General features: G+C 40.6%; 1 protein-coding gene across 3 annotated transcripts in view; it reads left to right on the top strand.

Annotated features, from left to right (window-relative positions):
- The window catches only part of slc12a5a (solute carrier family 12 member 5a), a 170602-nt gene that overhangs the window by 108941 nt on the left and 46942 nt on the right, over nucleotides 1-14719 (top strand). For all 3 annotated transcript variants that reach the window (XM_054783728.1, XM_054783730.1, XM_054783731.1), the window contains exons 2-3: nucleotides 6124-6224; nucleotides 9341-9478. In XM_054783728.1, coding sequence (XP_054639703.1) covers nucleotides 6124-6224; nucleotides 9341-9478 — 239 coding nt within the window. The remainder of the gene's footprint in view (nucleotides 1-6123; nucleotides 6225-9340; nucleotides 9479-14719) is intronic.

The raw sequence follows: 14719 nt of genomic DNA, 5'->3' as shown, positions 1-14719 counted from the left end.
TTTAAACAAACTCATAACTGTTATCATCCTTTGACGCCCCTACAACGTAAATAATCCGTTCCGAGAACTTTTATGTTATAGGGATTTTATGTTATACGAAGCGTAAAATACATGTAAATAGCCTAATCCGTTCCAAGATCTTCCCAAACTCACCCCTTTGGCCCTTCAAAATATTCAAAGTCCACCAAATATGGTGGGAAAATATAAGAAAACGTTAGCATAAACATAGTAGAGTAACATTCCAATATAAAATAAGGTAATAAATAAGGTTACTGTAAATGAATAAAACTGAAAAACAAAAACAATCTTACCGTTCACGAGATGTCTTGATCAGGAGCGCAAGTGGAGGCAGAAGGAGGGGGAGGAGGACTAGCCTGAGTCGAAACGCGACTCAAAGAGTCTAAGAGTCAGCTGGTCTCACAGACAAACGCACATGCACTACACAATAATGCTGTGTGCAAAATTTTAATTTGTAACTTAACTTAATTGTTGAAGTTAGTTTCAGGGTGACTACAAAGAGGAAGGAGTTTGAAGGGACAAGCCTGTCCCTCACACAAACTCACGTACGTGCTGTATAAGTCAGCCAATGAGATGAGAGCGTAGGCGGTGCCCCGATAGTCAGCCAATGAAATGAGAGCGCAGGCGGTGCCCCGATAATCAGTCAATGAGAGCGTGAAGCGTCAGAAGGCGTCACCAAGTGTACTCTGTTAATCTCAATTTGCACCGACTTATTAATAAAGTTCATTATAAAAAAAAAATATTGCACCGATTTGACGCTTTACGTTATATGGAATACGATGCAAAAACTTTACATAAATTCTTTACGTTCAGTGGAATTTACGTAAAAGGAGGTTTACGTTATGCGAGGTACTAGTGTATGAATATATGAAATTGAATTCCTTAATTATTATTATATGTTGTTTTATTTAATTTGACATTTAAATTAAATAACAGTACATGCATTAATGTGAATTGATTCATTTATATGATTTATACAATATTTTAAATGTATTAAAAACTTTTAAAATGTTTATAATAATATATAGAATACAGTATTCTTTTTCTAAGTATTTCTAAGTTTGCTGATCCTCTAATCAGGACGTAATCTGTCGTGTGGATCTACACTGCATCATCCTGAATACATCTTATTTTACCCCTTTTATGAAGCTCAATAAGCTTGCCACAATACCAAAACAACTTCCAGTATGGTACCTTCGTTTTACTGGACTACAAACTACAAGAATAAACATATTGTTCAAAATCCTCACTCCCCTCACGGTCACACAACAGTGGTCGATAGCACATATTGAAATACTTGTCAACGAGCTCTCCTTTGTGGCTTTGTCCAAAGACAGGAGAGTGTAAAATAACCTAGCGAGACCCGCTCAGGAAAATGTGCAAACATTGTAGTGGGCTGACACTGACTTTGTGATTGCAGCCTGTTTATAAAATCATATGCTTTGTCTTGCACAGCCCGCATTACCATTTTGACCATGTATAAAACCCAAAATGTAGTTGTGTTGCATCTGCGGAGTGACATACAGATAAATGGACGAGCGCTGTCAGCACCATTGGATGAGTGTTGTGGGAGGTGAACCTTAAATAGAGTGGATGGTGCATCGGGGACACTGTGATCTGATTTGGCTCGTTGCCTGGTAGATCGTAAACACGCTCTTCACACTGCACCACAACAATGACAATCAACAAGGGCACCTTTTGCAAAAGTGACTTTTGTATACGTGAGGACGAAAACAGCCGGTCCACAAATGACGGAAGACAGAGCCACAATTCCACAGAGTGGTACTGTAAAGTTTATTGCTTCTCTTTAGCCTTTCTTCCTGGTTCTTTGGATCGTGTTGCTTTTGAATAATTAGTCAGTGATCAGACAATTTAAAAGGTTTTCAAATTGTATTAAAAAAATAAGAACAATATATTTGGTTACGGTGCTGGACTCTACAGGAAAGAAGAGAACCAAGAATGAAAGTACACAGAGTCTACATAGCAGTTGCCGCATCCCAGATGATGATTGTAGCGATGGAACAATTAGCTGTAAAGGAACAACAAACATGGTTAGAGAAAAGTCACACGACGGACGCATTGTTGTATCAACAAACTTGTTGTTACTGTGAGAAGAAAGCCATGTTAGGGGACACCTGTCAAGGGGGAGATTGACGGAGATGATAGAGAAGCAGTGGTGGCATCCCTACAAGCGAGAGTTGTTCATCATTTAACCCTGAAACAACTCTCAAGCTGGGAATGGGAGCATTTCCAGCTCCCTCAGGCCACTGGAAAGAAGTTGTTGTCAAATTCACTGATATGGGCTCACAACAGCGAGTAAAGGGCTATTGCTACCTGCTAGTGGCTGTAGACACCTTCTCCAGATGGGTGGAGGCCATACCCACAAAAACAGAGACAGGCACAAGCAATCGAGAAAAAGAAGACGCCCAACACCGTTCCATGTGAGTATATTACACCCCCACCCCCTTCTTATACAACAACCATACAAAACACAGATGTCACCACACCAGGACTGTATCCAGACCTGGCGAAGTGCGTTCCAGCATTACCCCAGATGTAGATAAAGCGAGGAACCATTGAGTGTACCATCACATCCACTGATAGAGAGTGAGCAGAAACTGAAGAGCAGCGGTGAGTGTAGAAGGGGAGATATGTTACTTAGTAATTTACTGACTTGAACTTAGACCCAGATGACGGATGAGACGAGGAATGAAGGGGGGCTTAGCCTTCTGGCCAGGACTGTTGAGTCCCGGTTCGAGTTAGGGAGACAAAAACTGATGTGTTACTTCCCAACATCAGCGATGGACCACCAGCTAAAATTGTTTGAAAAATGGCAGAAAAGGGTCATAGATGACAGAGTCATTGGCTTGCTGGATGGTCCACCGCCATCGCCTAGTGTAATAAAACATTACCTACAGTCACTAAGCACAAGAAAAAATTGACACCAAATGTCATTAATTAACTGGTTGTGGAAGGTTCGCTAAGGGAATGTTAGAAAGTAGTTAGTAGTAATTCGAAAAATTGGAAGACCATTCCAAATGGACCATCTAGATTGTAGCAACTGCTTTGGGGACCAAACAGAGTAGGCACTTCCTAGTTTGAGGCTTCTTCCTTCTCTGTCATGGGATGGGCTGAAGTCCAGCGCTGAGCTTTGTGACATCTTCCACACAATTACTTCACTAAAGATTGAAAATACAGAAAAGAGTAGTGAGACTTAAACTTGTGTGAGTGTGTCTGCCTCTTCCAGTATTTTTCCATCAGTCATATGTAAGTGTTGCACAACTCTGATTATGCCGTGTGAGTGTGTGTGTCAAGAAGACCTTCTACGAGAAGCAATTTGACTGAAAAGGCATTGAGTTAATAGACTGAATCTAAAGGTGTAATAATAATATGTAACAGTAAAGTTCAGCCTCTGATTGGGGCATGTTGACAGCTGTGTAAATGACATCATAGCTATACACCACCAGACTCTTACACAAAAAAAAAAGGTTAATCAGAGCTGTGACAGGACTGTAGATCTTGTATTTATTCATTTCATCTATTTCACACAGAAGCAATCCAATGTAACGTAGACTGCCGTGTGTTTAGCCCCGCCTTTAGCTACTTGGTACCTGTGTTTGGTACCTGATCTGAATGGTGCCAAAAGTGGTATGATATCAGTGTGTAACGGTACATGTTTCCTTCATCAGATTTTTCAGTCGGTAACATGCAGTTCAGTACAGAGGCGTACCAAGTTCTATTCCATAAACAAACACAGTGCAGCCCAGTCTTTGACTACTTTATGACCCCTTAATAGCTTAAATTTAAATGAAGCAAACGGTAGGGTTTTAGTGAAAACCAGCATAAACTGACTATATTATGCATGTTTTTGGGGTTGGGCCTTGGGCGCGGTTTGGTAAGACGATCAGAGTGAGCCTCAAAGCTCTGGATTTGGACCATCGATAGTGAGAGGCTTTGATAGCGTGAGCTGCTGTTGGACGCTTCCCATCAGATGGCAGCGGAATAAGCCGCCTGAGAGAGAGGGAGGCGAGTTCTTCTTGAGCTGTGTCATGTTTCCTGAAACGGGCCGTCCATCATTTGTGAAATGATGGAGTTTAATTGTGAGGGAGAGAGGAGAAATGGACTGTGAAGAAACATGTTGTTATGGTGCAGCATACTCGTAACGTATGTGTGTTCTGTAAGCCCTTTGATCCGTTTAGAAGCATTCCTGTTTGTGCTGTGCTTTGATCTTTAAAGAAACATGAATTGCAGTTAAGAACAAAGCAAAGGTCCTAGTTACGGTGCATTGTAATGATTTGCATAAAAGGCAGATACCGTTGAAATGCCTCTCATTACTGACGATGACGACAGGCCAAGCTTGACCTCAAAGATGTCCAGGAATCAGTCAAGTCAATCAAGTCTTTGAAGAAGTCAGTGGGGAAGTTGTTAGACTTGTTAGAAGTGAGTTCTGATACTTTACTGGTGCTATATCATGTATTTATTAATTTTGCCTTTAAACATGACTAAAGTTAGCGCTGCAGATTTGAATTTTTTTTCTTTATTTTTCTCAAGCCCGTTGTGCCTCCGCTGAAGTCTTCTGGTGCCTCGCCCTTTGAAAATCCCTCATTTGTACAATTTTGTATCTGTTTATATTGTTTATAAGTATAGCGCAGACTTCTGTCAAAGCCAAATCAGAATTTTCTCATGGTGTTTAGTCTTTGTATTTTAATGTAATCCTAATTAGTGCAAGATTGACTGCTGCCTGGCATATACTGTACTGTAGTATTGCTATTAATCAAGATAATCAAATACCACTCATATCAAAAAGCTATGTTCTTTTGGTTCCTCGCCTCTCAGAGCTCTTTTTTGTATATTTTTGTACGCATAGCGTCATCTGAGAGCCTCATTTGCTCGTCTCTGTCGCTAGCGTGCCCTCACGTCACGCCAAATGGCCACCGTGTAGCGGCTATAAATAAACCGGGTCTTGCGATACTCAGGCCAACACTGAGAGCCAGAGGGAGAGCAATCTGCTGTCTCCTCGAGGAGATGCTCCCCGGGCCAGGTCGCAAACAAGACACGCTTTTAGCACCCGGCCGCCTCCATTTGCTGTCATGCCTGCCACTCACTTGTGGCCTTCCTTCCTACTCACTAACTCCCTTCTCCAGACAACCACTGCTTTAGTTTGTTGATAAAGTTTCTTGACTCCAGTCTTACAGGGAGGCCACATTGTATTGCTGATGAGTTGTCAATCAATAGGCAATCAATGAGCTGCTTAATAACCGTGTACAAGCATAGCAGATGCATTGAGTTTTTTGTGTTTTACTGTATCTGTGTATGAGATGTTGTCCTCAATAGCTTATCTGAGGACAAGAATCTGCAGTGTGTGGACATGTCCCAACAGTGTCTGATTGAGCTGTTGCAGCTTGTTCTCCCATGGCCATATGGAATATATAACACCCAGCATATTGTCAGTATACACTTCATTAGCCGCGCTCGTTTTTCTCCATGAAAGTCCGACTGTGGCCACTTTATGGCGACGGCCAGCCTCTCCACCTTTTACTGGCACAGGCACGCCTGCCTTTGTAAAGCACTTCCTTTGAAAGTTTAAGGATGCGTTCACACTTGTGGTTTTGTTCTGTGGTCCGGACCAACAATTTAAAAAAATATCTTTTGCGCAGTTCATTTAGCTTTCACATTGGTATTTTTGTCCTGGGACGAAAGGCTAAACAGTAATTGAACAGCTTTCGTAGCATATTACGTGATGTAACCCAAGCATTCCAAACCAAAATGCCATTTGCTGGGTTGAATATGTTGATTACTTTTACGTTATGCTATATTTATCTAAAATATACTTTTAAAGAGTGCCTTTGTCGCAATGCATTTTCTCTTACTTATTTGTCATTTCTGCATGCCTATTTCTGTTATTGTAACACTGGTCTGTGTCTGTGGACCATGTAGCGTTCACATTTGAGCTTAACTGACCCAAACCGTGCCAGGTTCACTTGCACTGGAGCACTTATGTGATGCACACCACAAATCCGATGATCATGTTCACACTTGACCAAGCAGAATAACCAAACCAAACAAGTGTGAAGGCACGCTAAATGCTCTAAATGTTTCTTGCAGGTGACAATAACCCCAAGGAGAGCAGCCCCTTCATCAACAGCAGCGATGCAGCAGCAGAGAAGAGTCAACAGTACGATGGCAAGCACATGGCCCTCTTTGAGGTACACACTGAAAAAACAAAAAAGCAGGATCTCACAATTTAAGCAGAGGCCCTGACTGACCAGCGATCGATGTCGGTAACAACTGTGTGAAGGGCACGCAGGAGCACTGGGTTAATGCACAAGCTAATCTCACACGGGTGCAGGGATAAACATGAAGGAGGCAATTTGTCTCAAATCTCAGCAGCACAAATATGCTGAAATGGTCACGTACAATATCAACAGAATAGAGGCAATGTGAGATAGCCTTTGCATTTATATCATACCAGAAGGATAGCTATGTATACCTAACATCCTCAACATCTGTGCAGTCATTAGCAATGCAGACATGCCAAAACAGACTAAAAGCTATGTAAAACCAACATTCCAATGTAGAGTTTCTATGTACTGTACCTATTATGCACATAATTGTTTTTTTTAATCAATATTATCTACCTCTTACTATAAAATATATAAAATATATAACATATATATCAAATCTAACCGGTAAACTTTGAAACTACTATACCAGATACTAATGGTTAGTATTTCACATTCACAGTTTCAAAGTTTACAGGCCATCAAAGTAGTTAATATCATTCAACAATTCACAATTAAATTAAATATGACAATAAGGATAATTACACATAATTCCTCAATAGCTGTGTACATAATCTTAGTACCAGTAATATGTCAGTCAAAATAGCTACGTAGCAGCGTTCATTAGACACACAGTTCATGTACTGTATTACGTCCAGTTAGCATTTGCCATCATACATTACAGATATACAAGAAACAAAAATGATGATACAAAAGATAGCCGAAGTCAAGGCAACATATTAAAAAAAAGTTTGTTTTCCAATTAATCATGAAATAATAATTGAACAGATGGAAGTGTAGAAAACATGCGTTTCTATAGTGGAGTTCAGGACGCGAAGCAAAGCCATCAAACGACTGGCATCAAACTAGCCGCTATTAGTGAACAGATTACTTTTGTTATATATATAGGCAGCTTACCGCTCAGTACGTTTATCCATATTCAGAATAAAAAAGATGAAAGCTGTATATCTGTGTGTAGCTTGAGACGTCTATTCACCACTAAAACTTTGCCACTGGGGAGCAGTGAACCAGGAGGGGAGCTTAATGTCAGATGACTGATGTCATATGACATCTACAAAGTGACCTGTATGCGATTGACCTATATTGCCTTCGCTATCAACATTATCGACACCCCTGCCGTAAACCCCTCTCATTTGCCTTACATTGTTAAAGCTTTAGTTGCACACCAAGTAGTCAGAGGCAAACTTCAACTTGACTTAGGAAATGTTCTTTATATGCAGTGAATCAACTTGCTATTCAAACCATCACTCAAAAACAGGAGTTTATCAATCCTAAATCCTAAGTAACTCACGATGCAACCAAAAAATAACACACAATGTAACTGTACCACATAGCATATAGGAGTATCGAAATAGATGCTTTTACACTAATTTATGTGCAAAACAATGCTATTTTATACTAATTGATAACCTGCAAGGCATGCTGGGAAACCCAAGTGCATGCATGCATAGTATAAAATAGTGTTTTTTTGCATGTGCAGTCATGGATAAAAATATTAGACCACCCTTGTTTCTCCAGTTTCTTGTTCATTTTATTGCCTGGTACAGGCTTCGGCAACCTTTGCTATCAGAAGAGCCAGTTTACCCCCTCGCCCACTAAAGTAAAATAGTCTGGAGCCACAAAACATCAGATTAAAACAACATTTTATCAATTTTCCAAAGTTTTAATCTGAATTTGACTAGAATAGAATTAGAATACAACAAATAGTGTGTAGTGCAGTGTGTATGTGTAGCGGATGCAAGTAGTAGGGTTATGATAGTATCATCTTGGTTAAACCTCACTACCGTACGCCTGAGAAAATGAAAAAGGCTGAAGAGCTGCATCAGGCGCCAGAGCTTTCCAACCACTGGCCTAGTACTACTAAAGGTACCTTAGTTTGGACAAATATAATGATGACAACAAAAATAGCTCATAAGAGTTCATTTTTTTTCACTACAATGCTATAGTTGATGTAAGAACTGAAGTGATTTTGGTTATTATCAAGAAAGCCATGGAATTGGCTAGCTCTTAAATTCAACTCTTATGAGCTATTTTTGTTGTCATTATTATATTTGTCCAAACAAATGAACCTTTAGTTCATAACTATATATATATATATATGGCTATATACAGTATATAGTCGTCCCTCACTACATCGCTCCCTCACTCTATTGCGTTTTTGTCCAAAATGTATTAATTAATAAATTATCACTGTTTCATCGTTGACTATTAGTCCAAAGAATGCACATTTAAGCAAATTTTACATATTCTTGGCCTAAATTAAGTATATTCAAGCATATATAGTATAAAACTTATATGCTCTAAATGAACTAAAAAACAAAGGCAATACAAGATGTTGATGAACTGCCACTAGTTGTCACTAGTAACCAAACTTGATGGCCAACAACAGGCTTTAATTGCCGGTTTGAGTTATCCCAACAATAATAACATACTAACAATAATAATAATAATAATCACCATCATCGTAATCACAATAATAACACGGGACACTGTTGTGGCCACACTTACTCCAGCTAAAACGCAACTCTGAATCCCCAACGTCAATCGCAGTCCACACATGCTGAAGACATTTATTGAAACACACACGAGCAAGTGTCTTATTTTTGCTTATTTTCTTTTTCTCTTGTTATATTTACTGTATGAGGTATTATGAGTGTAAAGGTGACTATAGGGGTGTTATTTTATGCCTAGAGGGCTCTAATAATATTCACAATCATACGTTGAAGGTCTTAAACGGGTTTTCTATGTTCTAGCTGTGAAAATATTCAGTTTACTAATATTGAATTCTACTTCATGGAAATTCACTTAGCGCTGCCGCGTCTGGTACCAATTAACTGCGATAAACATAACGATAAACCGAATATGTGTCCGTTACATATATTAACATGGGTAATATGGCTTGTACGTATCATGATGATGCGCAAAGAGCATTGAGTAAATGCATTGAAAATAATAACATAATACAAAATAATTCTATAATAATCAAAACTCAACGCTGTTGTGTTGTTGTGTGCATGTAGGAGGAGATGGACACCAGCCCCATGGTGTCTTCCCTGCTCAGCAGCCTGGCCAACTACTCCAACCTGCCGCAAGGTAGCAAGGAGCACGAAGAGGCCGAGAACAACGAGTCTGAGTCGTCCCGCAAGAAACCCGTCAAGGTACGAAACACCCGCCGCCAGGTCACAACATTAGGCACACCTGCGCACTCGGCTGCACTCTGAAATGTATTTTCCAATTGTTCACACTGTTAAAAATAACTCTCTCTCATTAGAGTTTGTGTGCATTTTACGAAGCGTCTCGCGAGTGTACACGTGCAGGGCATACGCATCATGTGCATCCACATATACAAATAGTTCTTTCGATGGCTGCAATGGCGTGTGAATAATCCTGATGTAAATTCCACAGTCAGTAATTAATAGGAAGGAGAGACCTTACACAGTCATCACCAAGCTGATTGATTGCACACACCATTAGCATTCGACATGCTCATTTTTTTTAAGATGTCAACTGAAGAATTTTCTAGTAGATTAGGTCTCCTATATTTTGCCGTCTGTTATAGGATTCTTCCATTGTACACAGTCTGCTTGGTGCTCATGAATAATCATATAATTGTGTTTACATTAATTATGATAGTCAGAGTGCTACCGAAGCTGCTCACTTATCTGCTGTACTGCAGCAAAACAGAAATTGTATTGCGTGAGCTGCATTCCAGTTGAAAATAACCAACACTAAAACACACGTTTCAGGGATGCAGACTGTGACTAAATGGTGGCATTTTGCGACTAAAATATGAGTCTTTTCATCTACTCACACGTATGTGACCAGATAAAAGTACACCCCTGACACACTTATTACCTTGTCCCTTGTTACCGTGAGAATGAGAAGTAGTCTGTAAAATGTGGAATCATTGACGACAACTTGTCACAGTCTAAACCCATCGATGCCAGCGTGTGTGATCGCTGATGTTTCAATTGAATTTGATAGCTTTTTCTACCATCTTTATTTACACATTTTGCCTGGCTCACACTTTCTTCTGTCTCTCTGGCGGCCGCTAGCTAGCTACCTGCCTAGCCTCTGGTCCACGGACTCCAAATATGACTTTTTTTTTTCTTTAAAACTATCTAGAACACACAGAAAAGGCAAGGACGTGTGTTCTTGTCTCAGATAATGATTGTGGATGATGGGCAAAAATAGAAAAAAAAATTAAAGCAGTTTTCCTTTAATGTAATGTGGTTGTATGTGTACATCTGACACGTGCAGTGTATATGTAAAAAGTAGACAAAGCGCTTCTTGAAGGCACAGGTATGCATTAACACAGCTCATTAGCATTAAAGCTTCAGACACACATAACGACATGTTCCCAGGAGGGCTCACTAAAAGCACTTTGAAACTGTCTAAATTCCAGCATCAAGGCTAACTAACCCACTTCCAATACATTGTTTTGGGACTGTGTGTTGAAAAATACTACATGCCAGGATTAAGCCGCGTAGAAAATGAATGAATTAATGAGTACTACATGCAATCTAATGTTCAATGTGGTCCATTCTATCCTTATCAGCACCATCAGATAAAAACCCCAAAGGACAGGCTGGTTTATCTACAGGTCTGGATTTACAGTAAAGGACTACGTATTACGCTGGCGTCTATCTAAAGGCATCGCTGGCCATCAGAGTCAAGGTGAGGACGAAGAGAGAAAGGCAAGCCGCCTAAGTGAAAATGTTACAGTCCATGAGGAAAGGAATGTAAAAGTGACATGTGACTAGAGAGGCCAATATCAAGTGGGCGTTGATGGAGCACCTGGTCAGACAGGAGGGGTCATAGTGTCGTGGAAAGCTGTCATCCCGTCACTGTCGAAGTGAGTCTGGAGCGTGTCTAAACTGGGCGGCACTTTCAATGACTTGCAAGAATCACTCATTATTTTGGTGTCAGCGGCTTGGTTAACATGGCTTGTTATTTCATTTTGCCATGTCTCCCAAGATAAATATAGCCGGTGAGCTGTGTAACAAAGCTAGAGAACTCCTTCCTGCTGCCACCCAGACAACAGACGACAGCAAGGGATAATGCGACGACAGCTCATTAGTGAGTGACATTTAAGACACCACACGGTAATACAAACCGGGGATTTAGAATACCGACAGGGAAAAAATGATTGACAGGCTAGAAACTTTCCACTCTTTCTCCACCAGAAACTGTTATTAGTGATTCATGGTGCCTTTAAAACTACCAACTTGCTCGAATATCGTATTTCTATGCTTAAATAAGGCGCCTGTGTCCACTCGTTAGCTACACATGCACAATCTTAGTAGATCCAATAGGACAATTGTGCCTTTAGAAGATTATAATGCCCCGTTTTGACTGTCAGAGGTATTAAAGGTCCCATATTATGGTATTTTTCAGCAATTTTAAGTGTCAGAGGTCCCATAATAGTGTGCTGGAAAGCTGTCGTGTGCTGTAGTCAACCACAAAACAGAGGCCAATTAGAATTAATTAATTTAAAAACAACATAATACAGTGAAGGCGTGATGTAAGTCTGCGCTCATCCACCGTAAAAGATTCCATATATATACACTCCTGATCAAAATCTTAAGACCGGTTAAAACATTGCTAGAATTTGCATTTTGCAAATTTGGATCTTAATGAGGTTTTAAGAAGAGCTACAATATGCAAAAACAAGAAGGGGGAGTGAGACAAAAAGCATTTTGAAAAAGTAATTTATTGAAAACAACAGTTAAACTGAAATAGGTTGTTTATCAGCTGATCAAAACTTTAAGACCGTGGCTCAAAAAATAACAACAACTCTCCAAACCAGAACAAAAAATGTTCTGGTTTGTAATGAGTAGCTCCACCGTTCTTGTTCATCACTTCAAAAAGTGGTTTGGGCATGCTTGATGCGAGTGTTTCCAGGAGGCTAGTGGGAACATTGCTCCAAGTGGTGAAGATGGCTTCACGAAGGGCATCAACTGTCTGGAACTGATGGCCATTTTTATAAACTTCCCTTGCCATCCATCTCCAAATGTTCTCTATGGGATTTAAATCAGGGGAACATGCAGGATGGTCCAAATGAGTGATGTTATTCTCCCTGAAGAAGCGAGCATTGTGAACTGCAGCGTTGTCCTGTTTAAAACCCAGCTGTTACCACACAGACGAGGGCCCTCAGTCATGAGGGATGCCCGCTGCAACGTCTGCACTTAAGCATCCGCCGTTTGACGACCCTGCACCACCTGAAGCTCCAGTGTTCCACTGAATGAATAAGCACCCAGAACATGATGGACCCCCTCCACTGTGCTGGGTAGAAAACATCTCAGGTGGGATCTCCTTGTCATGCCAGTAACGTTGGAAGCCATCTGGACCGTCAAGGTTGCATTTTTTCTCATCAGAGAATTAAACTTTTTTCCACCTTTCAATGTCCCATGTTTGATGCGCCCTGGCAAAGTCTAAACGGGCAGTTTTGTGGCGTTGAAGGAGACCAGGTCTTTGAATTTGTTTTTTTAAACCCTTTTCCCGCAGATGCTGTCTGATGGTTATTGCGCTGCAGTCAGCACCAGTAAGCGCCTTAATTTGGGTGGAAGACCGCCCTGTGTCTTGATGGACAGCCAATTGGAACATCCAGCTCAGCGCAGGTGTGATTTTTTTGGGTCTACCACTTGACTTTTTTGTTCCATAATGCTCAGGATCTTTCAAAAAATGTAGAATGACTGTCTTACTGCGCCCAACCTCAGCAGCAATGGCACGCTGCGAGAGGCCTTGCTTATGCAGCTCGACAATCCGATCACGTTGAAAAAGAGAAAGCTTCTTAGCTTTAGCCATCAGGAGGGCATGACAGTGTGAATGCCTGACAGAAAATGACAATTTTGAGCAGATTTTGGCTTTTATAGCCTGTGGTCTTAAAGTTTTGATCAGCTGATAAACATCCGATTTCAGTTGAATTGATGTGTTCAATAAATTACTTTTTCAAAATGCTTTTTGTCTCACTCCCCCTTCTTGCTTTTGCATATTGTAGCTCTACTTAAAACCTCATTAAGATCCAAATGTGCAAAACGCAAATTCTAGCAATTTTTCAACTGGTCTTAAGATTTTGATCAGGAGTGTATATACGTACAAATATTAGCAACACTAGCATACCTATGTGAGCTACAGTGCTAACATTTCACTTACATTTTAACAGCAACATTGCTAGGTTAGCCTATTCACTGACTTGCACCTCCCATGTCTGTAGCTGACTGATGGATATTTGGAAAAGCATGTTTTTTTGTTTTTTTAAAGGTTGGGTCAGAGGCAGGAGGTTATTGAGGTCATTGAGGAAGGAGGTTTGTCCTTCACGATGTCATGAAAAGCTGCAATTTCAAAAGCAAGCTTTTGGAGCAAACAAGTGATGGAGAGGAGAGATTTTTCCCTTACATTTAGTGCTCATAAACAGGCTCTATGGACACATATTACTGTGAGAACATCATTAAAAAGTCACTTTTGCATAAAGTACTTGCACTATGGCTGAGGGCTGAGGGCATTTTCTGTGCTTTGCTAACAAGCAAATTGAGCTAAATGGGATGGGAGCAAAAACACATCTGACAAATGAAAATGGTGTTTTAATGCTCTGTCCGAGCATCAAAGGAAAAGGTTTTATTGGTATCCAAATAGTTTTCTTTTACAAGCAAGGGCTTGAGAATTGCCTCTATGTTGCCCCCAGCTTTATTTAATCTACACCGATGGAATTCATTTTGGTCCAACACAACATGTAGACAAATTGAATTGTTGCTTTCAGTTCAGCAGTAAGCCAGATGCATAAGCTTCAGAAAAAAACAGTCCATGTTGCCTTACTTTAAGTCTTCAGTCAAGCTATATTGTGTTTATCAGGAATACTGAGCACTGCTTCAAATACATTTGGGTGCATCAGCCCTTTAAATTGCTGTTTTCTATTCAGCAGCTACGGGATTTCAGTGTTGTTTTGCTGTTTATTGGTGCTACATCGCCTCGTTTTCCAGTCGTTGCACCATTTTTCAGTTTCTCCTCAGATCCGTGAGCCCAGGGTGCAGGTCTAATCTCCCTCCCGTCACTCTATACCCGCCAATACTTTAATTAGCACGCAGGCACGCTGCTCAGCCAATCAGCGTCACCAATCTCTCCATCATCTCGAGAGGCTTTTCATTCAGGCAGCCCGTGGCGCTAACTCCCTTCCGCCTCGCCCCATCACCTTCCCTCTCCATTTCTCGCTCCTCTGTGCTCTGCTTCTCCCTCATCATCAGCTTCAAGGGAGGAGGCATCGTCTTGCTTTGTTCGGCGGTGTGAAAGGCGAGATTAGCAGATTGGTTGTTATGTGACATGAGGGAGATGTCTGGGGGTCGAGTAAGTTCATGTGGGAACTGGACACCTTGATTTTCTCCTGTTTAAAGTGAAACCAGCTT

This window comes from Dunckerocampus dactyliophorus, chromosome 8 (genome assembly GCF_027744805.1).
Source record: "Dunckerocampus dactyliophorus isolate RoL2022-P2 chromosome 8, RoL_Ddac_1.1, whole genome shotgun sequence".
NCBI classification, from domain to species: Eukaryota; Metazoa; Chordata; class Actinopteri; order Syngnathiformes; family Syngnathidae; genus Dunckerocampus; species Dunckerocampus dactyliophorus.
Note: the sequence above shows the minus strand (reverse complement) of the source record. Positions and strands in the feature narration are given on the sequence as shown.